Source organism: Gymnogyps californianus, chromosome 17 (assembly GCF_018139145.2).
Source record: "Gymnogyps californianus isolate 813 chromosome 17, ASM1813914v2, whole genome shotgun sequence".
Taxonomy (NCBI): Eukaryota; Metazoa; Chordata; class Aves; order Accipitriformes; family Cathartidae; genus Gymnogyps; species Gymnogyps californianus.
Window position 1 is genome coordinate 8,146,247 of NC_059487.1, and position 23,929 is coordinate 8,170,175.

General features: G+C 47.0%; 1 protein-coding gene across 1 annotated transcript in view; it reads right to left on the minus strand.

Annotated features, from left to right (window-relative positions):
- Nucleotides 1–23,929, minus strand: part of KCNB1 (potassium voltage-gated channel subfamily B member 1) — a 130,658-nt gene that overhangs the window by 106,433 nt on the left and 296 nt on the right. The window contains exon 2 of the mRNA XM_050907229.1: nt 21,366–22,019. Within this exon, the coding sequence (XP_050763186.1) occupies nt 21,366–21,932 (567 nt within the window). The 5' untranslated portion in view covers nt 21,933–22,019. The remainder of the gene's footprint in view (nt 1–21,365; nt 22,020–23,929) is intronic.

The following is a 23,929-nucleotide window of genomic DNA, read 5'->3' on the forward strand; positions in this document are numbered from 1 at the left end:
GAGAAGTGACTTTTTTCCATTGTCCCTGGGTCTGAAACAGTGAATATCACTTCTTCAAAGCCACTTTGGAGTTGCAGTTTTATACATAATGACAGACTATTTCACTATTGCATCTGAAAATCTGCAGGTGACAGTCCATGAGACCTTCCCCGTCCAGTCCGGATGGCTCCCCAGGTCCACAACGTGGGTTATGCCTCACAGCCTCTCTGCAGCCTGCCCTGAACACAACTAATTCCCCCTTGCCAGTCACCTGCTTTCAGCCGAATGCTTCCTCTGCCTGCCTTTTGTCGGCATCAGCCACCAACGCTTTCCCAAGGTAAAGAGCTGTTCCTGGGCTCAAACACCTCTCTCCTGCTCTATTTCCAGCTCTCTGTTCTGCACTGCACATTACTGCAGAAGGGAAAATATAAATTGCATCTCCTCGCTGGTTTCTATGAAAGCTGAGTTCATCCCAAAGGACAGATTTCATTGCTCCCATCCTGCAACAAAGAGCTTCCAATGGGAGCTATCTCAGTGTGTTCCCACCTGGCTTGCAAGCTGGTGTCCTGTCTGCGGAGATGCATCCAGACCTCTGTGCAACGCTGCCCAATGCACCCCCTCAAATAAGCTCCTGCCCTACAACCTTTTCTGCCTCACACAGAAGATACAGCTGTAAACTAGGAAGATTTCCTTGAGTTACTGTTTATTTAGCATCATTTTACAGCTCTGTTGGTCTAAGTTGTAGATTTTTACCATCTCATAGATCGCTCCCTCCATCAAGAGAAATAGCAGCGAGTGCATGACATATGCTGGAAAAACAAACAGTTTTACTGCTGGCTTTCTGGAAGCTTTTGGTAAATAGCTGCAATTAGTTCTAAGTGTACTTTGTTCTAAAGTGATGATAGTATTTACCTGCCTGATGTGGTGCTTTCTGAGGCTGTTAATTAAGAAAACATTGAGTTTTATTGGTGTTTGCATTTGGGGCTGTGTTTTGAACATATGAATGAATGGTGCCCCTGGGAAAAATTATTATTTCTACTGGAATGCAAAGCTAAGAAATATACGAATAATAGAGACAGACCCTCTTAAAACAGCTCAGTTTATCCGATTCATTTCTAGAAAGTCGTATTACCCATCTGAAAGTATATACCCATATTACCCAGCTGAAAGTATATAAACGATGCAAAATTGTCAGGGTGTTGAACTATTTCGTGATATTCCAAACCCAAGTGATAACATCTTGGTACTCCTGTGATGCATTTATCGAGTGCTAATCCTTCTGCATACTCCCTCATTCTGCAGTCAGTAAGTAGCTCTCCTCAGAAAAGCTCAGGAGCCTTTATGATCCGTCATCTTGATGACTGCAAGTATCTCTTTAATGGTGCGAGCCCCAGGAATGATTTGCACCTATATAAGAGCATGAAATTTTAAGAATACTCCTTTCCCTGGAGCTTCTCTGAATGTTAATAATGGGAAGGGGACACGAGGGCAGTGGGAATAGATTTAGAAGTTTGCTGGTCTACATTAAAGGTGGATCCCATAGGTAGCATCTCCAGGTTACCTGTGACCTTCACCGTTCTTAGTGCTACTAATACAGACACCGTGCTCCATACAAATCTTCTTGTATAATTAAACAAATTTAAAAGGAGCAAATTTGATAGTTTATGCACTTTTATACCCTTTCCCCAGCAGCAGGGGAAGCATTCACTTGGAAATCTCAATTATAACACAGCTGTCAGCTCTATAATTAGACCGGTTAGGTCATTTTGAATGTAGTGTGTGTTATTCACCCCAAATAACAAATAACCTGCCGTTCCACCCACAATTTATGCACCTTTCCAAGGGCTTAGAAATACACATACAGTCTGGTTGCCTGTGTGGTACCATAAAACGAACCTCTACTGCTTTGAAAATCCTGACGTGGACACCTAGTTGTGGACTCCGCTTGGACAGAAGCGGCTTGTACCTTCTGCTGGAGGTAGAAGGAGGGACCTTGCTCTCATTGCTTTTCCTGCAACACAGAGCTCAAATTAAAGACTTTGATCAAATGCTGCCAGAAATGCTGGCAGTGCTGGGAAGGGGGCCTGTGGGGATGAAGATATGAAGGCAGCCATCAGTGCAGAGTTTCCTCGGGACTTTGCCAGCACATGAAATGCTATTCATCAGCCCGGCACTCTGGAGCATCCCAACGCACACTTCCCTCTTCCTGTCTCACATGAAATCTCATATACCACCAGAGATCTCTGTAAATGGCAGGGGAAATATAAACAAGACCAAACCACATGCCTTAGCCTTAATGTTGGTATACCATCAACTTCTGAACCCAAAGAAACTCTTTTTATTTTGGAGGTATCAGACAATCCCATGGCAACCAGCCTTCCAGACTGATTGTATTTTGATCAATACAGCTTAAGTCATTAATCAGAAAACTAGGTCCTTTTACCTAATCTACTTCTTTAAAAAGAAGTAATTTGGCCCATACATATGCTGTAAAACTGCCACATGACCAAGTTATTTTGGGACAATGTGTAGTAGGGTCACACAGCACCTGTGATGGAATCATTTGCTTCATTTGCTGCAGAATGCTTTTATTCAGCCCTCAGTGACTAACTCAATCACAAACACAAGGTAGCCTTTGCCATCCACAGTCTCAATGGCTTCAAATACACAATGAAGGAACAAACTGTCTTACACATCACCGTGGGGAGTTAGTGCCAAGCTGGTGTATGGTAAACCCAAGCCCTGGCTTCCAGCAGCCCAATGTCCACACCCAGGCAAGCCTCAGCAAGCTCCTGGCTAAGCCCTTCTCCCTGCCTGAGCTGATACAGCCACTTGCTGTTGAGAAAATAACATAATTGCACACCAAGTGCTAAGTCTAATGAAACCATATCGATTTTGTTGTTAAGACTTATGTTTCTAGGATTGCTGGCCTACCAAGATGTGTTTTCCAAACTGTACAGAGACAGAAAAGTGCAGAGAAATCTCATTAATGATAAAACAAATAACCCAGCAATGCAACAGTGCTTGTTTCAAATTCAAATCCTAAAGGTGACAGATTTTAATGTGCTCGGCATCTTGCCTCCTGCTTGATGACGGTTAGTTTTGAGTGCCACTAGGTCACTGGTCATTAATTAGCTACATCTTTTATACTGTACCCCTGCCAACTGGGGAGGGAGGGGGCTCACAAGGCCAAAAGTCCTCTGTACACGAGGACTGTGACTGAATGCCTACAGAAAATGGGAAGGAGAGTGAAGAGGGAACAGCTGTTGTGTGAGAAGGAAAATTGTGTTATTGCAAGTAGTTTCTGGCTACAGAGCTGGATGATGCTGAGCAGGGATTTCATGCGGGACTGTCCAAGTTGAAAATCTATGCCCAAATCCAGTGCTGGGATCATGGCCTCTGGAATAACATGGGATAAGTTTCTCTCCCCTCCCTGCCTTTTTCTTTAATTCCTTCATTATTTTTCAAAGTTTTTGAAGTGCAGAGCTGCAAAGGAATGCCTAAGAGATGACCTGAGGGTGAATGATGAAAAATGGCAAGTCTGGGCAGCTCGGAGGGGTGGTAACTCCTGCAGTCACCCGGGTCACACCTGGGTGTGAACACCTGGAAGAGGAGGACAACGAAGGACATCGATTTCACTCCAAGAAAAGCCATCAAGAGGAGAAAATAAAATGGTGGCTTCACCCAGCATTTGAGGACAGGAGGTAAATACTGAGGCAACATGATCTATCCTCACCTGGTCTCCTGCCTCTTTGTGGGCCAAATGGGACCCTGCTGCCACCCCTGTTGCTAGGAGGGTTTGCTGGTGATAAATCTCTCCTTGACGTCCTTGCCTCTCTGTGTCACCACAGCGCTCCAGATTGCCTCAATAGACACCCAGCTCTTCCATGGCACTGATCCTCTTCAGGAGAGCGTGAGCACACCTTTAGTCAGCTTTGGTGGGACGTACACACGTTATGAGAGCACACGCTGAAAGTGAAGCCTACATGTACATGCTTTGCTGAATTAGACTGGAATAAATTAGCAGCAGAGAAATTGCATTCAAAGATTTGGTGTAGGTATTTGCACCTAGACACTACCATTGTTTCCCATAAATATCCCACAGACAGGGCAGAGAGCTGGAGATCACTGTCCAACGTCAACAGACGAAATGTGGTTTCTCCAGCAACCTCTTCATCTCAGTGTAGGCAGAAACTATGACAAACATCAACTGTCTTTATGACAATCACTGCACAAAGACTCAGTGCCAGCTACGTGGAGGCTTCAAGTGTGCTGGGGAAGTGCTGCTCTCCCAAATTTGGCCATTCACTGTCTTTCACTTCCACGCAATCTGCAGGGCAATAGCTTTCCAGCACAGCCTCCCCAGGAAAGTCTCTTTCTCAGAAGACAGCAGACTTCCATGCTTACAGTCTAAAACACAAGCATGCAAGAGTACCCTGTCCAGAAGGAAAACAGAGCCCAGGATGCATATTAATTACTGGTGGCATAAAGCCCAGGCAAGGTTACTGCTCCATAGTCAAGCTATAAATCTGTCCAAATAGGATTCTGACCACGTCTGCCTTGTTTATATTACAAAATTTTATGGCCATGTGATTCTTCACCTGGAGAGGAATAGTATCCCTGTGCAGCCAGTTAAGGACTGAGATTTATTATCTGGCAAAAAAGACCTTGATGTTCTCTGCAGGCTGGGGAGCATCTGCGTGTGCTGGCTGCTGGCTGGCTGCAGTGCTCCCGGGGCCGGGGGCTTTCCCTGGAGGAACCACTTGGCTGCTGCCCCTACAGCGGGACCCCCGCTCAGCAGCTGGTTAAAAGTTCCTGTAAAACTTTTATCCCTTTGTTTTCCCCAGCAAAAAATCTTCAGAACAACAGAAAGATTTAAGCCACCCTACCTCTACAAGCCTATTGATCTAGCTGAGCTCCTGCAAGGGCATCCTACTCCTTCACCCTGGTGAGAAACCTGGCCCATCAGAGAGCTGCTGTTACATGGATTTCTGCTTTGAGAGGGTTTTTGCTATGCAGTTTGGGAGGATATTTCCAAATGAGGTTCAAAAAGAGGTTCTCCCCGCTTTGTCCCACTCGCTTGCAGCGAGATTGGCTCTGCAGTGCTGGCAGGAGAGAGAATCCAAGTGTTGCTTTCGCCAGGGAGGGGAAAGGACTTGATCTGAATGTGCAATGGGAGGCAGATGTCCGAATTAGAGAAAATACAGATTCCCTTCCCCATTTCAGCCACACATCACAGCCCCTGGGCCCAGCACTGTCACAGTTATAGCCACAAAAAGCAGATGAGACCTAATGGTCATATAAGGATGCTAGGGCTCAGGCTTATGAGGTGCTTCACTATGGCTTACTAGCCTACCGTGCCAGCTGAGGGAGGTAACCGCTGGTGTGCCTGCTCTGAGCCCCAGCCAAGGGGGCACAGCACACGTCTGATGGGCACCAGCTCGGCTGGGTGGTTTGGCACTGCCGACATGGTGTCAGAAACGCTTGCCTGTGGCTCAAAGCTGACCTGGGAGTCGGGAAAGCTGCTAGTGTCTCGGTGTGCCTCAGCTTCCCCGCCTGCAAAGCAGGCTTAAGCAGACTCCTGCAGAGTGCTCTGTGATCCCCTCGGGAGGAACACTCTGGAGACTGACTAGGGCAGAGAACAGCCTTCCTTGTAGATGTGAAGGGTCCAATTTCTGCAAGCAGAAGCAAGAAAGTGTCCAAACTGACAAAAATATAAAATGCAGATTGTTGAACATCTGTTCCACAGAAACAATCTCTCCAGGCCTCTTGGATGTTACAGATGACACATTAACCTTAAGGACTGAAGAATTTTAATTGGAGGAGGAAAATGTCCTTATGTTCATAGAAACTTAGCCAGCACACGGTCCTGGCCTCCTCAGTGAAATGGGTCCTTTAATTGCACCATAACTCACTCCCTCTTTGCTGCATGCTTAATGTTAAGCAGATGCTTAAGACTTGTTGACTTCAAGGAGACTACTCATATGCTGAAAGTTATGCATGTGCTGAAGTTTTCCACTCTTAGCAAGGTTTTCATTTCACCTCTAGCCAGATCCAGCCAGAGGGTCAGCTGGATCTGAGCACCGTGTATGCCCTAGGCAGAGCAGGAGGATCAGCTGTCTGTTTTGATACTCACTCTTAAAAGGTAACTTTGAAAAAGGGCAGGGGAAGGCATCTTCCATTCCTTGTTATTATAGGAACATATAGCTCCAAAAATCTCCATTCTGTACTGGGTCCCAAAGGAAAATATTTGAAATAATCCATATTCATTAGCGTTTTTAATCCCTCACACACCAGAATTCAGCAGGCTGCTAATGAAGACGACAATTATATAGCACTTCACACAAAAAGCAAACCAGAACAGGTGCAAAGGCTGGAGCTTTGCCATACTCGCTCTCTCTTCTTTGGCACAGGGCATCATTGCTTTACTTAAAATGTATTGAAACATCCCAACACTTTAAGGAGTCAGTCTGAAAGGAAAAGAGGTGACATTTAAGATTAATTATTAGCTGTTGACCACCTAAGATACTAAATCAAAAAGGCAACAGCTGGCCTAACTAAGCTCTGTATTCCTTCTGAAGAACACAAGCAGAAATGATGCTGTACTAGCAGGGCAGTAAAAAGATAGACTGTGTTTGTTTTGCCCCTTGATTTAGGGCTCTGATGTACAAGTACGTGGCAAAGAAGTGGTGCCCAAAGGATTTATGTCCCACCAATACAAGCATGGGAAAAGTGAAGAGAGATTTTCCATCTTTTGCAGATGTTGGTCAGAGGCACAAGAGAGAAAAAAAATCACCTTTTGGAGTTTGTGCAGAAAACTCACAGCAAAGCCATGACCCCTGATCTGCCAGTATCAGTCATGTCACTGCCCAACAGACCGTCGTCTCAGTTTGGGGTTTCATCCCACCTGCACGGAGGGAAGACAAACCAGAGTAGTACAACGCCATGGGGCTGAATTCAAGAACATCGAACTAAATTTTGACTCACTGGACTCACCAGAAACACTTTGGGAAAGACTGCAGCAAGGTTGTCAATGGTGAAGGACTTTTACTGAAAGAAACAGGCTTTTAAAAAGGGGGTTCCAATGTACTTTTGACGCAAAAGATCATTCTGTGGGCAGGAAGAAGGAGCCTATTACCAGTGTTACAACTTATTCCCCCCCAAAAAACGCTGAGGAAAAGAAATATTCCAGCAGGTAAGTGATAATGTAGGGAACAAGGGATGAAATGACAGCAGAGATTTGAACTGTTTAAGGACCTGGTGGAAAAGGAAAAAAGACTAAAATTAAGAAGAGACTTAGTACTGAGTTTCCTTTAGGATATAAAGTCATTAGTTACTGATAGAAATGATCTGATTTGCTGACCATTTAAACACACAACTGCACTGTATGCAGTGATACATCTAATTTGCACACAATTATCCTGTTTTTCCACACACAGATTAAGTAATTGCTTGTATAAACTGCAAGATACATTTGCGTATTCCAGCTACCTGATTTGCATGCTAAATACGGCAACTGTGTGTACAACCTAGCTGTTCATCCTTCCTTTGCACACACATGCCTAAGTCTGCTCAAATCAAGACCACAGATTACATCTGCATGGAAAGTATCAGTAATGCACCCATGTACCGAAACTGGCACGGAGTGCCTGGGGGAACGCTTCCCAGTTGCTTTAGGATTAGTTTATAGCAACAAAACGTGTCGTGCAACCAGCTTAGGTGAATTAAGCAGAGACAGCCAAAGCAATAACTTTCTCTCCATATCTGCCCCACTCACTGTTTTGGAGATCACTGCCTCCGTGTGAGAGGAGGAGGACCAAACAGGTCCTTTAATCCCTTGCTGCTTTGTACAGCTCAGAGCCCTACTGGAAACTGGGATCCCAGTTTAAGTGAGCAAGTGGTGGTGAGGCAAGCAGCACAGTTGAAGAGCAGACAGAGGCACACCATCCTTCTGCCACTCCTCCTCAAGAAAGAGGCCAGTTTGGTTACGGGATTAGTAATTATGGAAACTAACTCCATACCTTTCTACAGCAGTTTTTGTTTCCTCTGTAAAACATATTTATTACTTGTTTTGGGGTAGCATACATGAGCTGTTAGTAAGGACAGTGTTGCATTTAGTGCTGTACAAACACCAAACAAAAAGATGGAACTTCCTACAAAGAGTTTATGAATTAAATAAATTACATCTATAACTCCTGGAAGTGGCATTGCCATGCCCAAGTTATTTGGACCATGAAGCAAGTTTTCCAGAAGATAGTGCAAACTAAGAAGTATTTCACAGCCACTTTACAAGAAGCTCTTAAGAGCATCTTTAAAAATAACTACTAAGTCAAGTGGGTTTCGTTCATGTCCATTCATTCATAGCCAGAAACTTTAGCAAATTTCTTCTTTAGCTTAATGGACATGCAAAAATAATGGAATTACACCTGCCCCAGTGTTCAGCAGAGAGGAAAGAGAGGCCAGATATCACTCTAGTGGGACCCGATGCATTTACCTAGCACGATGAAGGTCTCATATTTCAGTATGTAGATTGCATATGCTAAAGCTGGCTATGGCCAGGGCTGCAGGTGTTAAATGAGACCATTCCCTGGGATTGCTGGAAGTCTAAAGTTACTCCTATAGAATAACATTGTGTGTAAACACAGACAGAGAGAGCACAAACACGTCAATTAGCAAGATGAACTCTGATGCCTGACGTGATCTACAATGCAGCACATCTTATGTTTGGTGGAAATATCTCCTTACCAGGACAGCCCAGAAGTGCACTGTCCTGTCATGCTGAGCCACATACAGGAACTTGGAGTCAGGAAGGGGGCAAAACACATACAGCCAGTGTTGGGTCTGTCGGTACCTTGGGTGGCATGAAAGATGTGTGATGGTTTTGTTCCTGAAAAGCTCCCTTTGATAAGATCTGCTTCAGTCAAGGCAGGGCTAGTAGGCCCCAAATCAGTAGGAATTAATCAGACTTCACACACTACACCTCATCTGCTTCAAATTTACCTCAAAGGATCAAAATAACAATAAGCAGGACCCAATATACCTGGAGTCAGCTGCCACGCCCACAACTTTGTCAAAATAAACCAAAAGTAAGTGCCAGTCATGTCATTTGGCATCTTCTCCAGAATGCAAAAGTAGAGGTTGACATATCTGAGAGCTCTCATGGTACCAGAGGGTCTTCAGCACTCCTGGGAAACTGGGCCAAACCACCTTCTTGTAGTACCTCCCAACACTGACATAAGCTATCTTAATACATCGCAAAAACTGGCAGGTACTTAACACTGCAAACCAAAACTGCTGTTGTGTGAGCCCGCCTTCCTCGTAGTAACAGGTAACATTTAAAACACATGGCGTTTCTCAGCTAAACACTGCAAAACCTGCTGAGATCAATCAGACTCTTACCTGGGGAAGATTGGAGGCTAAGAATAACCATGCATTGACTAACCTAAGCTTAATTCAGCTCACTGGCAATAAGTGAGAGGTACAGCTGTAAAATGAGGGGGTATTTGCTGCCAGAACATTGGTATTTATTTATTTTTCATCTCTGTTCTACCCTAACAAAAGGTATTCTTTCTGAGAACAAACTCATTCCTAAGTGATGCCAGTCAAGGTAATAAGACATAGATGTTCATGCAACCCTCAGTCCAAGGGCTGAGGGGAAAGAACTAAGGTGAGCTTTGCAGTTCACCCTGTGCAGGACTTCCTAAAGCTTTGTGCATGGAAAAGCAAGAGCTACGTTAGGTGGGGACACCACAAAAGCTCCTTCCTCTGCAAAAGCAGACTCAGTGTGGGAGCAGCTCTGCAGTGGCTCACTGTGGAAGGGAAGAGAGCAGGGGAGCAGTCAGAGATGAAAAACTCAAGTGTGAAGGTCCCCACACTCTGCATGGTGACCCCTTGGTGGGACCGGCTGTGCTGGGCTGACAGCTTTGGGTCTCTTGCACCCATCTGGTGTGGGCACTGGAAGAGACCCCATTACTATGACAGCCTTGGTGGTCAGCTGGGTCTGCTGAGGGTTAAAGAGACCCTTCATGGGACACTACATACACTTGATGGGCTGCATCTTGGGGACCCCTCCTGCAAAGGATAACAAGCGAAGGCTCTCTTGGAGCGAGGATCAGTAAATCCCATTGCTGAGGCTGCTTCAGAGAAAGCCCTCTGCCTCCAGCTCCGCTGCTTTCAACCAGGGACACGAGTTCTGCTGCCAATCGCAACTTTCCTCTTGCCAGCAGAGCTAATACTGTGTTGGACTAAGAAGTCTCCTAACTGCTGTCTTCAGCCTGTGTCCAACACCATTCAACTTCAGATGTAACGGCACAAATACATTGACAGGCAGACTGGTGGATTCACTTACACAAAATACAGCTACAAAATGATGATATCTGCTCCAGTTTGCTTTACCTTTCTAGACCAGGTTTGCTTTTGCCTGTATCTGGGAGATTTTCTTATTTACTATTTCTTCTGCATTGTCACATTTAAGTGTAGATTGATAATAATAGTTACTGCACCAGGCAGTCATGAGGATTACTTAATTAATGTTTGTGAAGCACTTTAAGATCCTCAGATGAAAGGAACTAAGAAACGCAATGTATAATTATTATGTATTATTAATAAACTTCTGGCACGTTGACAGGAGAAGCGACAACACTTTTTTTTTTTCCCTTTTCTTTTCTAAGAAGATTTAACTTTTATGCTGTGAAGGATAGCTTTACCAAAAATTCACAAATAAGTAAATAAGGAGTTAAAGCTCCCTATTCCACCACAGAGACTGGGTTCTTTTGATAGCAGGCAGCAAACATTGCCTCAGAAAGCGAGTTACACTCCTTTTCTATCAAGACACTTGAGAACCCATAGTTTTGAGAATGGCCAGATATGCAGAAGTACAAGGATGTTACAGTAATTACTAATAGTGGAATTGGTCAAATGCACCAATTACAAGAAGTAAAGAGAGTTTATTCACTGTGTGATCACCATGGTTAATAAAAGCATATGATGCAAAAGAAATTAAGTGTGCAGGGTGACAGATGAACATTTTGAAACAGAAAAATGACAGCCGTGTGAATAAAGTTTTTCAGAGCTGAGAAAGTACCAGATAAAAATGAGATTCCCAGAAATGTGAAGGAAAAAAAACCAAAAAAACCCCCCAAACAATCTGAGATGGATTCCTAGGCAGTTCCATGGAAGCATTAAACTCTCTTATGTATTACAGCTGCCTCTTGAATGCTTACAGCTGGGATCCAGCTGCACCAGAGAAAAAAGTGGCCTAGGGATTCAGGGTGGATTATGACTCCATTCCTTGCTCCATCACAGACCCTGAGAAGCCAGTTAGTCCCTCTGTACCCTCTCCAAGTACACCGGGATAATTGTGCTGCTCTCCTTCACAAGAGAGCTGGGAGGACAAACACATTACGATGCATTCAGATGCCAGAGTAGAGAAAGCTAGGGACCTAGGCAGACACCGAATCGCTGCAGAGAAGGATAAGAAAAGTCTGGACATAGTCATATAAAAGGCTTCTCAGGGAACCAAGGAGCTGCTCCTGGTGCTTTGTGCCACAACATGTTTCCATTCCCAGTTTACACTACCATCAGATACCATTGAAACCAGCGAAGCAAAGCATACCTGGCACATTGAAGAGATTTTTTGTGTCATGGAAAGTGTGCTTACTAGAGCTCCTGCCCCCTACAAAAGATTTTAAGTAGCAAGACTGAGACAGACCTCTTTGCTCACATCTTCAATTTATTCTTGTAGCAAAATGAGTATTTTTTTTTTTAAAGAGATACCCACAAGGAATCCTAAGTCTAAAATAAAACGTACAATCACGTTTTAGAAACCTTTTGTCCATCAGTACCAATCAGAAAGCATTTCTGGTGTTTATGTGCTACAAATGAGATTTACAGCTCCTTTTTGTTCAAAAATGAGCAAGAGCAAATAGACTTAAATAAAACAAAACTACTCTTTGCTTTTGGCTAGATACTCTGCATGAATCCTAGTCCAAACAGCATTGAATAAGTTGAACTCATAATAACTGGAACTGATTATGTACCGCAGAAAAAATGAATTTGAAAATAAATTGTTCCTTCCATTTGTTTTGACTGCTCACCTAGCTTTTGTTAGTGACCCGGGTTTTTTATCAGGTTAGATGGATGCCTGATAAATGTTGTTTTTCACATGAGATCTGTCAATATGAGATTCAGGTACCAACAAGTGCTTCAGTTTTTGCTTTGCTGTTGATTTCTTTTGTCCAAACCCAGGTTTCGGACACACAACCAAGCAGCAGAGTGCTGAGTTAAGGCCACCTTCCCCACACTGCAGTGCCAGCACCTCAGGAAGAGTCACAAAACATCCACAGCCCTTGGACCAGAATAGCTGCAAACTTCAGCAAAAACACTCACAGGCATCACGACAGGTCTGCAAGAGACTTGTGAATGGGGAAAGGAACATTTCTAAAAGTGTTGATAAACCTTCGAGGCCAGGCAGAGGCTGGATGCCAAGGGAAGGGCTGGCTGCCACCATCTCACCTGGAGGTGGCATGGGACAGGTGACATGGCAGGGAGGAGGCAATAGTGCAACCTTGTACTCCCAGAGGGAAGCAAAGCACAGGGTCTCTCCTCTTTGAAAACTCACATGAAGCTGGATGGGCCGGAGAGGTGCTGGAGCCCTGAGTTGGGAAGAGATAGTTAGGGGCAGATTGGGAGATTCAGCAGGGAAGGAGATGGATGATCCCCCAAAGATCCCTGTCCTTGTAAGCCACACAGGAGCTTTCCTGGCTGCTATCTAAAATACACTGAAGGGAGCTCCCAAACTACCAAAAAGCCCGTGCTCTGACCAGTTACTGTGCCTCACATTCACACAGGCACTGTTGCTGTCAAAGGTGGCAATTGTTTTGTCTGAGGAGATACTACTCCTCTTGAGTAAGGTTTTGAGTTGTTCATTACATTTGCTGTGCTCAAAGAGGAGCTGGTTGCTAGGATTAGGAGTTTTTAACTGAAAATAAATACCTTCCTTATACAGGTTGATTTTGGTACAAGGTAATTCCCATATGGAGGAGCAATTTTAAATGTTGTTCTGTATACACACAAGTATATATACTGTATTGGATATGTATTATTACAATTATATATATGCATAAATATAAAAAACTGTTGTGGAATTATAGTCTAACATATCTAGTCTCTTGCTATTCAAAACAGTTAGACAGCATCCCCTCCTTAGTCAGAGTGTGCTGAATTGCATCAGAGTGCTGAAAATGTCTCAGTACAGACCTTTTAGATCTACCAGAGAAAACCTTTCCCTTTTTCTGTAACCACTCATTCCTCAAACATGACAAAGTTTTCCAGGCTGGGCTCACTTAAATAGGAATACCTGTACTGAAACAAAGTAAGGTTTGATTTCTCACTCCATCCCCTTGGATAAACTGCGAGAGGGCTGTCAGCACCTTTCCCTCTGTAATATCGCGCTGTAGGCAATGGGCAAGGGCCGCTGGAAGCTCACCTGTGCCATGAAAATGTACTGGTGACATGGGACAGGGGGAAGCCAGGGTCCCCCCCCCAGCTCTGCCCTGGCCTTCCACACTGACCTTGGGCAATGATCGCCTCTTCACTTTAAGATGGGGATAATACATATATCACAGGTTTGTCCTGGCCTTGACTAATCCATCTTTTCAAAGCACTTTGAGAGCTTTGCTTGATGAGTACAGACATTATAATACTCGTTTGTTCCCATTACATTCAATGGGAGTTTTTACCCTCCACAGAAGCAGGGCTGGGGCTGCTGGTGTTATTGGGGCACCTAGAAAATAAATGCACTTGGGATATTTAAATGCTAGCATTTCAGGAGGGGCTACAGCAGGTACAAAGGCACAGTGCTTGTGTTGGGATGCTCAGCACTCTTCCAGACTTGCTCTAGAATAAAGAGTAGAATTTTTCATTAAAAATCAGAAAGAGACCTGCTGGTAAACATGCCCAGCTAGTGCCAGATTGTAAAGGAGACAGGGGAGGCCAAGAAGAGCTAGGACAGCGGAGAGAAACCAGAGACCAGACAAACTCAGTGGGGGAAGCTTACTACAAGGTTTACTTTTGCTGTACTGAGTAATTGAGAAAGTCAGGAGGTGATCATGTGGCTGTTGCCCCAGGGACTAAACTTAGGGCAAGGTCATCTCAAGGATAAAGAGTGCCAAAGCTAAAGCAGCTCAGGCACGACAGTTAGGCAACGGGGTGTGGGGCAGGCATCCCTGAGCTGTTGCCAGCTCCTAGGTCCGTGGCACAGAGCAACACAGAGCCGATTGACCCACTCGGCCCTTGAAGCAGTTTTGCGCCATAAGGACAGCGACCTCCAAACCTGAGCTCGGCTATCGCCGTACCGCGGTGCCGGTACTCCCAGTCCTAGCGCAACACATGGGAAGCCAGCCCAGCCCACGATGGCGCTGAGCCTCTAGATCTAGGAAAAAATTGGGCAACTTTTATAACAGTAAGGGTCTGATCCTTGTCTGCCTTAATGTAGTAGAAGCAGTGACAACGTATAGCTTCTTCAGAAAAGGCTAATATTAATGTCTTGCTCACATTCACTGGCCACATTGTGACTCTTCTGTTGCTGCCAGATATCTCCATGGAGTAAATCATATTGACTGTGTTTATTATAAGAACTAAGTGATCAGTTGTGAACTTTCTCTGACATAAATATTTTGCCATTAGCAATGACAAATAGCAACCTTCATGCTGTAGAAGTAACATTGGATTGTTCCTCTCCATGGGGGCATTTACCTTGAGAGAAATCAGAAGGAAATTGTGATCTTCAGGATCAAGAAGAACAGGCAAAAGTAGGAATGTGATGGCAAGGATATTTATCCCACTGTGTAAGAAGAGTCAAATGAAAAATATGTTTTAAAAAAAATGAAAAGAATTGATTTTTCTACACAGCTCCAGAGTGCCTCTGCATAGCTAGCTCTGAACACCACTGCAGTCAGTGCACACCCATCGGGCACGGCATGCTTGACTCTGCAGCGTGTGCAAGTGCTTTGCACAGGTACCAGCCAAAGCTGCACCCGCACTTTGTGAGCATTACACCATGCCGGCATTTCCTGGGTGGATCAGGCCTAGCACTCTTCTTCTGAATCCCGTTATTACTAAATCTCTGCAGTCACAGCTGAACAAAACCCGGGTTTTCCACTCTTGCAAGATATCCTACATTTTTGACTGGTGATGTTGGCACCTTAAACCACGTCAGCTTGCAGGCTGAGCAGGATGGGAGAACGCTGAGCAGCGAGGGGAATTAATTTCTCAGACTTTTCAAAGGTACAAAGGAGAGCTGGTGCTTTAAAAATAGCATCAACTATACTTCTATAGCACACGTCCTCTAAAGAATTCAGCCCAAACACATAAGCTTGTCACTTCCCTCCTGAGGCAGGCAGTCTCACACAGATGGGGATGCTTAGGCTCAGGGAGGACCACAAACTCGCTCCAGACTCTCCTCACAGAAAGTTACAGATAAGTTAAAAATCCAGGAGTATGCCTACATATATATGTTTATGCATACTATACTTCATGGACTGTATGTCAAGTACATCAAAAAACCTACTAGGCGTAACAATTTTAACTTTCCTTTTATAAAATTCTTTAGAGACTGCACACCTGCAGGCTTGGATTGTAAACTGCTGAACCCAAACCATTTTCAGGCAGGAAATGCCAGGCAGCTGCCTGCCTGGATCCAAGGGCTGCTCAGGGCTGCAGTAACAGGTCTGGAGGAAGGATCACCTTTGAAGGGTGAGGATCCCACCTGGAGAGCTTAGAACAAGCTTGTTGACAGATGCATACCATGCAGGAAATAACATGGGATGTTGCATTAGGGATGTGGGAGACTAACAAGCCGATGTCACGGCCAAGGTGTCTCCTATGTTACAGGGACTCCCAGCAAGATTCTTTAGAGCCAGGAAAGAATCACAGGACGTAATTACCAGGCTGGCAGTATTACTAGGGTTTGGGTTTTTTCCCCCCAAACTGGGAGTTTAGGGAAGCTGTAATGCAGAGGAGTTCTGGGAACTGGCAGCACAGCAATACATTGTGGGAAGGTCAGTGAGACAGAAGCAGAGGACACATTGCAGGAACTGAACGTAGGAATTAGGGCTCCCCAGACAAAAGATTTAAGAAGTTCACTGGAAGGACAAGCACCCAGAAAGGAGCTGCAGGATGAAAAGAGATTGATACAGAACAGCAATTGTCTGTGTGTCCACAGGACACTGCTGTGCTAGAAACCCAGCAATAAGCTATAGATCAAAGTGGCAAATCCCTGAACCCAAGGGAAAGGCTTTGGAATGAGGCTCTCCTTTTGAGGATCTCTGAAGACAGGAGTTTACTTTGGATGAAGGGGAAGTCTCCTATATATAGCAGAAAAGCCAAGGCAGTAGCTGCATCAGAAAAATGAAAGTCACGGATATAAGCAAAATATGGGCAATCTGGCTTTAACAGACAAAGTCAACATCTGCCCTGTGATGGAAGCCTCAGAGACAGACCAGACATGGCTAAGATGTGACCCCTGCAATTAGGGAGAGGGGTTTCCTCTGCTGAGTGCTAAATTCAGGCAGGTTTAGAGATGAATGAAAACTGCATGCCATAAGGGAGGGCCAGGAATAGAAAGTCCATGTGGGGGAAGAACGCTCTAGATGTAGCGAATGCATCTCCAAGAGGCTTTATCATTCTTATTTTGTCACTACTATCAACAATAATAAGAAAAGAGCTTACAGAGCAACCTCCCCAATCCCTAAGCAATGCATCCAGAGATTAGCAGCAGAGAGCAGCGGGCAGCTTGAGAAAAGCTGTTCAACAAATGTAGAGGCATGCATAATAAGATTACTGAATTGGAGTTGCATGTTTTCAAGGATAAACGTGATATTATTGCACTGGCAAAGACATAGTAGGGACAGGGGAAAGGATAAGAAATAGCCTGCCAGAATGAAGGGATTGCTGCAGCTGAGCTCCCAACAGGACAGGGACAAGTGGGAAGTGGAAGCAGCCAGGAGGAGAGGAAGTGCACATCCTACTTGACATGCAGATATGCAGAGAAGCTTTTCGCAAAGTGGGTGATGTCATCGTGTTTTTCTCAGCCTTCAGGACAGCAAGAGAAAAATAGATGAAACCAGCACATGCAGAGGAGTCTAAGACTAGCAGACTTTTTTTTCCCCACCCCTCTGTGCAACACTAATTGCTCAAATATTGGTCAGGGAAATAATTTGGAAGGACTAAAAGAAAGGATTTCTTTTCCTCCTAAGAGGCAAAAAGGGCAATGTTCTTGCAGAGTTGCTGGAAAGGTCCAGGTAATCAAAGGATTTCCAAGACCGTATAAGTTAATTAAGACATTGAGGTGGTCTAATTTGTTGTTTGTTTCTACTGGAAAGCATGGAACTACTTCAGCCTGTGATTTTTCAGGATGCCATGAAGTCTAGTTGGATTTACAGCTAGGCTGGCTGTCCCTAGGGCCACAAATGTCTCACCAGGCAGGTAGACCCACAGATCCTAACTGGCTTGGTTAGTAAAAAACAACAGCTACAGGAAGGACTTCTGCTTTGGAAACCCAGGGCTGCTAGCTGGGTTGTGGGTGACAGAAGTCAGCTGCCCAGGCTTAGCCTTGTTGAGGGAAACAGCAATTATGATTAAAAGCCCAAACCCGAGTGCTGGAGAACTGCTAGCCACTACTGCCTTGACATGGACACTAAGTCCCGAGAAAAAGCAGCAGTTCTGCTTGGCTTCTGGAGACCTGCTTTTCTTTCCTGAGGAAAGGAAAACTACCACACAACAAAATATAATAGCTACTCCAGAAAATATCTGCACCTCGTCTTCAGCTGGGGTAAATCCAGTCAGAAGAGAGCACCAGAGTCCTCTATGATTAAAAATGGATGTTACGAGCACACCAGAGTACAGGAGGAATGCTATTTTAAAAAAAACAAAACTAAAACACCAAAAAACAACCACCAAACTGTTAAGGGAGACTGGGAGAATGATAAAAATAAGCAGGAACATGCAAAAACTGTGATTGCAGGAAGAGGAGGAAGCATCCACAAAGACTGCAGTGAGTATTTCTCAGGGATATACAGGCAAATAAAGTCACAGGAAGCAGGAGAAACTGATTCTTTAAAATATCTTGTAAGGCTAGGGAGAGAGAAATGAAGAGTTTTATTAAATAACTGCCTGTTAAATATTTTTTCATTTGGTAGAGGGAGAGCCCCTCAGTGCTTGGTTTTGTGCATAGGGGTTTTCCCACTGGGCAAGGTGAGCGCAGGGGAGTACAGCACAGCAAGTGCCTCCAAGTTACATGGACTGGTGGATGAAATGGTTTGGGTGCCTGTTGCAGAGTCTGACCATGGAGAAGGGCTGGAGGGCTGCCCTGTGGCTCTACGGCACCTCGCACAAGGACGGTGCGGCTTTGGTTACAGCTGCAAGGGACTGCAGCATTATAAGAAAGGAGCAAACACCCTTCTGCTAGTGCTGGGGGCTAACAAGGCAGCGAGGCTGGGGCTTCAACAGCTGTCTGATGTCTCATTGTAGAAGTCTGGAGGCTCTCAGAGTGTGTATCATAAAACCTAACAGAGCGTTCTTTCCAGTCACGTACAGGGTGAAACATCACAGATAAATAAGACACCGCTTGCCATGAGGTAGTTAGTTTAAAAGCCAGACATATTAGTCAAAAGATATGGGTAAATCTGCAGTGGATAAAAGAGCAACAAAAATTAAGGTCGGGGGGATTCTTCATCTCTTATTTGAATGCTGTTTTCCACCCTGAGGTACATCACCTATAATTCCTTTTTAAAAAAAAAAAAACAAACCAAGAAATAAAAAGGAACTCACTTTCTCAGTATTTAACCAGTCCCAGTATAACCATGAGAAGTTCTGCAGTAAGCTGTTGTGGAGGAGTCAGGTCAGGTGTTGTGCAGAAAATGTTAAAATTCAAACAACGCTGACAGCCAGCAAGAAAGCCCACCTTGCTAGAGCCTGAGTTAGATAATGGGCATGGTTTACAGAGGGACTGTGTTGGGTTTGGGTTTGGGGGAGAACCTGCATTCGTAGCCATTTCCTAGACTTCTTAAAGAGAACATGAAGGTAGCCTGTATTTGTTACATTTAAATGGAAAAACCTTTGCATTGAGTGGCACAAGTCTGAAGAAAAAGAATAAGAGAGTAGTACAGATTTTCCCAACAGTGATTTTTAGGTCCTTCAGTGACAGTCATTAAACCTCAGAACAGTTTACTTTGTTCCCTTTCTACAGAAACAGTTTGAGCTCCCAGACTTGGCAAAGCAGATGGAGTCTGGCTTTAGGAAAGGTGACAGAAGTTCCTGGAGGCCTGTGGCCTGAGTGCAAGTGCTCCACTGAGCAGACAGCTGAGGAAAGCTGGCCAGGAGCTATCAGGCAGAGGCACAGATTTAGAAAATGCAGCCTGAAACGGAGCCTGGGCACAGCTGGTTAGGTCAGATAACGGGTCAGGCTGCCAAGTCCTTCTCCCCACGTCCTTCCATCAGAAGTTGAAAACTGGGTCCAGCCTATTCAATATGCGGAATGAATTCTCATGAAGGTGATCAAAGCAAAGGGCATACTCTGGCATGAGCGAAAAGCTATCCACCAGCAGGGAGACAATCGGATAAAGAATAGGCTTAGCAGCTCTTCTGTCCCTGCCTGGTAAGCTAATTGTTCATCATGTCCATTTTCCTTGCTACCCTTGAAATGGGTAGAAATCTGTGTTTGGGAACTGCTGGAATATTTGAGGTCTGAGAACATACAGCACCATTTTCATTACAGTAACGAAGTTACAGAATGGTAGCTTTAAATGGGAAGGATAATAACGCATTACCATTCACTCTCAATTAATCCAGAGCCTGCAATGCCGAATGCACTTACTCTGAGAATTTTCTCAGAAAATGAAGCTAGAGTGTATGTCATTTATAAATCACAAAAAGATACTTATTTGGCAAGAATGACCCCTGCTCATATACAATAAATCATGAACATCAACAGTCTCTAATGGATTTTGAGTCAGAGCCACAGGCGGCGAAGCCCAGGGCCTGTGTTTCAGGATTCCAGGACTGTGCCAAAGGAGCCTTATAAATGATTAATGCATTCAGCACAGTGTCATCTGTGCCATTGGAGAGAAAAAGACATTCTGGGGCTCTGTTTGTCACTAAAAAAGTGATAATCGGTTCAGCAGCCGACCATGCCTCTCCCTTCCCCTGCCAGAATGAGCCATTTAGCTCCACGTTTCATGAAATCCCTTCCCCAAACTTTCATACATGCTCTTGGTTCATGATGTGCAACATTTTGATAAAAGAAAAGAGACGGAAAGAAGTCTGTTTTCATAAGTAGCCCACCAAAGCCAGACTTCCTATGGGATGGAGCTAAGGTTTGCAGATGTAAACGTCACCTCCCTGTTGTATGTACATTAAAGAGGTAGCTGGGGCCTCTTTCCACTTCTTTGCCATACTGTGAGGATGCCAGCACATAGAAAATTCAAGTTTCCGTCCCTACTGCTCAATCCCTTATGCTTTTCAGTTATTCATCCCACAGTTTGCAACCTCTCCCCCTTCACTTTTGTCCCCATGGTTACCGAATCATTGTGTTCACAGAGATTTTCCTCGCTAAAGAATATGTGACTAACATGAGACAGCTAAATTATCAGAGCCAACTCTGACATTGGTTTCTCCTAACATGGATCTTATCTTCCAAACGCCTTCAAATAGGTCTGTTGCACTGGCACCAACTTCAGAGAAGGCAGCACTTCAACTATTGACAGAGACAGTGCTGCAGCAGTATTGCACAGGGAGAGTTAAGATAAGCTGGAATCAGGTAAAGGATGAAATTCAAACGCTAGCTTTAGCAGACCCACAGCCTAGGAGTGCATGATACAAATAAGTAGGAGATGTATTTCACCACTAAATTTTAAACTAAGCCCTAGAAGGGAAGGCATTATTTCCTGACTGGACCTGGGTCTAAGTTCAAGTAGATTTCCTCTCCTTAAAAGCCAGTTCGGTTAAGGAGTGGGAGACACCCATGTTTTAGGCCCAAAGAAATCTCTATTACAAAAATGCACTAAGACAGGCCACTGGATAACAAGTCTACAACCTCCAGCCACGGCAGCCAGCGTATGCTGACCCACAGGTCAGTGGAGCTGCTCCCACACTGAGCAGCCTAGGCTGCCCCAGGGAAGCTCAAACCAGGCCCCTTCCAAACTACCCAAAAATGATACATTAAACCTTGTTTGCATCTGGGAGGCCTTTCTCCCCTTCAGTCATGGAATCCATCCAGCCACGAGTGCCCAGATGCTAAAGCAAGGGTAGCAGGGCAATACTTCATGTAAGCATCACCACGGTCATGAGCCAATACAGACAAGACTTGAGAAGAAATGTGGAGATCTTACCTTGGCCGCTACGGAGGAGTTGGGCTTCTCCAGGAGGTCCCAGAGCTTTTTCCTTTTGTCAGCACAGCAAGTGTTATCAAATTCCTCCCCTTCCCTTTCCCTCAGCGTCTCGGCTTCTCTCTTCAGCTCCTCGTTCATCTGCTCCTTCTTCTGGTGGTAGCGGGCCTGGCAGCAGGACTCCAGGTAGATCTCATCCACCCCCCAGTAGTCCAGCTCCTGGCTGAAGGACAAGGCGCACATCTCCTCCATCATGTGCAGCTTGCCAGTACGGTAGAAGTTCAAGATTGAGGTGAATGCCCCGGGATGCCTGTCGAAGAAGTACTCGTTCTCCTCCAGGTTGTAGTCATCACAGATCTCCATGAGGGAGTCGTGTGTGTTGCAGTCTCTGAGCTTACCCAGCCTGGTCCGCGGCAACCTGTCCAAGGTCCGCCAGAGAACCTCGTGGGCCAGCCCCCCCACGTTGAGCTTGACCCTTCGGGAGCAGGCCTTGCTCCTGACGATCTCCGTGGGGTCCGGAGGCAAAGAGGTAGTAGAGCGAGATCCATGCTTGTTCATCCCCAGAGGCATCGCTGGTCCCCCTCCGGCTGGACGCTCCAAGGTGCGGCGTGGGGCAGGGCGCTCTCCTCACCTCTCCTTCCCCTCCATGCCCCAGAGCTGCAAGAGAGGCCGACCATGGGTGCCCGCCCGCTGACCTCCGCGCCCGCGGCCGCCTCGGCGCGGCCGTGCCCACGCGCGGGGGAGAGCGCCCGGCCCCGCTAATCTGCTCAGGGGGCGGCGGCGCTGTCCGCCCCGGCGGTGCTGAACCGCGCTCCGCGCCCCGCCGGGCCGGCGCTGTCCGCGCCCGCGGTGCCGAAGGCCGCCCGCTCCCACGTGTCGGCCCGGGCGCTGCCGCCGAGCTCCCCCGGGCGGCGGCCGGGTGTTCCCCCCCCCCCCCGCCGCCTCTCCCCGGGAGGGTCGCTTGCACAGCCCGTCCGGGGGAGCTGCGGAGGCTGGGCACGGCCCCGGGAGCCTCTGCTGGCACAGGGCTGGGAACTGCTGACTGATAGGGGAGGGCACAGAGGTTCCCCCCCCAGCACCCCTCAGCAATGCGCCCCAAAAGGCGCCGGGCCGCTAGCCAGGGGTGGGCTGGCACCTTGTCCTCCATCCCGGAGCGACCGGCTGGGAGCGCACCGGCCCCGCCACCGCCGTCCCTCGAGCACCCGGCCCCGCCGCCGCTTCCCCCCCCCCCCCGCCCCGCGCAGAAGGGGCCCTGCGAGATCGCGGACGCCGGACCCCGGGTGCCCCTACGACCCAGCCGGGGCAACCCCCTTCCTCGGAGGCGGCCGTGCCCCCCGCCCTGCCCAGCCGTGGAGGCTGCAGGGAGACGCGGAGGCTTTTTGTAACTCCAGCCTTGCAAATTTCCCCGAGGAAAGAGCTGGGGAAGGGGAAAAGGGGGTATTTCCAGCCACTCTAACGACGCACTCTAGGCTGCCCAGGGACACCCCCACACACACCGCACGCCGACCTCTGCGTAACAGGGAAATCAACGAAAATCGGCATAAGGAAAAGCCCCGAGCCTTCCTTGCAAAGCCGGGTGGCTTATGACAGCCCTGAGCACTGTTGCTTACACAAGATGGCACGAAGAGAAACCCCGGCGCAGAAAGGAACGGCTCCTCCATGCCCAGCCGGCACAGCTCCGGGGGCTCGGCCCCTCTCACCGCCGATCCAGGTCCCCCCAGCCCCAAAACCGAAATACCGCCGCTGCCTCCAGGCCGCCGCCGGGGCCGCTCCCCGGCCGCCGCCGCAGACGGGGAAAGGCTCCCCTCCCTCGGCCCGCACCTACCTCCTCCTGCGGGCTCCCAGCGAGGCGGTGCGGGGCTGTGCGGGGCCGAGGGCGGCTACATCCTGCGGCGGGGCGGGCAGCAGGGGCGGCCCCGCTCGCATCCCCCCGCGGGCAGCCTCAAGGCGGAGGGATGGCGGCCGCGCTCCCGGCTGTCCACGGAGCCCGGGGGAGGGGAAGGGAAGGGAAACGAGGTAAATCGGATCCCTCGGCAGGAAGCTTTCCAAGGCCTTCCCTCGGCTGCGGCTCCTCACTCCTGCCTACAGTCAACGCCGAAGCCGCATCTGCCCCCGCCCCCCCAGCCCTCTCTCCGTGCGGACACAAAGGGAAGCTCCGGTACTTCCTTCTGCTGCCTCGGAACGGAGATCAACAAGTCTAGTCTGAACCTCCAGCTTTTCCCTGCAATTCTGTCCCGGAGTTGTTTGAAGTGAATTGGAAGTTGGGGGTGGAAGAGAGGAAGGCAGCTCCACCGTGAGCTGGGATGCAGCATTGCAAGGAAGGTTAACGCTTTCCTGGCCGGGACCCGCCGCCCCGGGGATGATTTACAGCGGGGGAGGCGCCTGGAACAGACCTAGCACCGAGGGGAGAGCCGCAGCATCCCTCCTTAGGAGGACGGGGCTATTCCCACCATCCTCCAGCTCCCAGTGGTATCACCCGTGAAAACAGGAGCCGGGATTGGTGCCAGGAGAAAAAATGATGAGCAGAGAGCGCTGATAAGCCCAGCAGGGCCCCTAGTGCTTCTCAG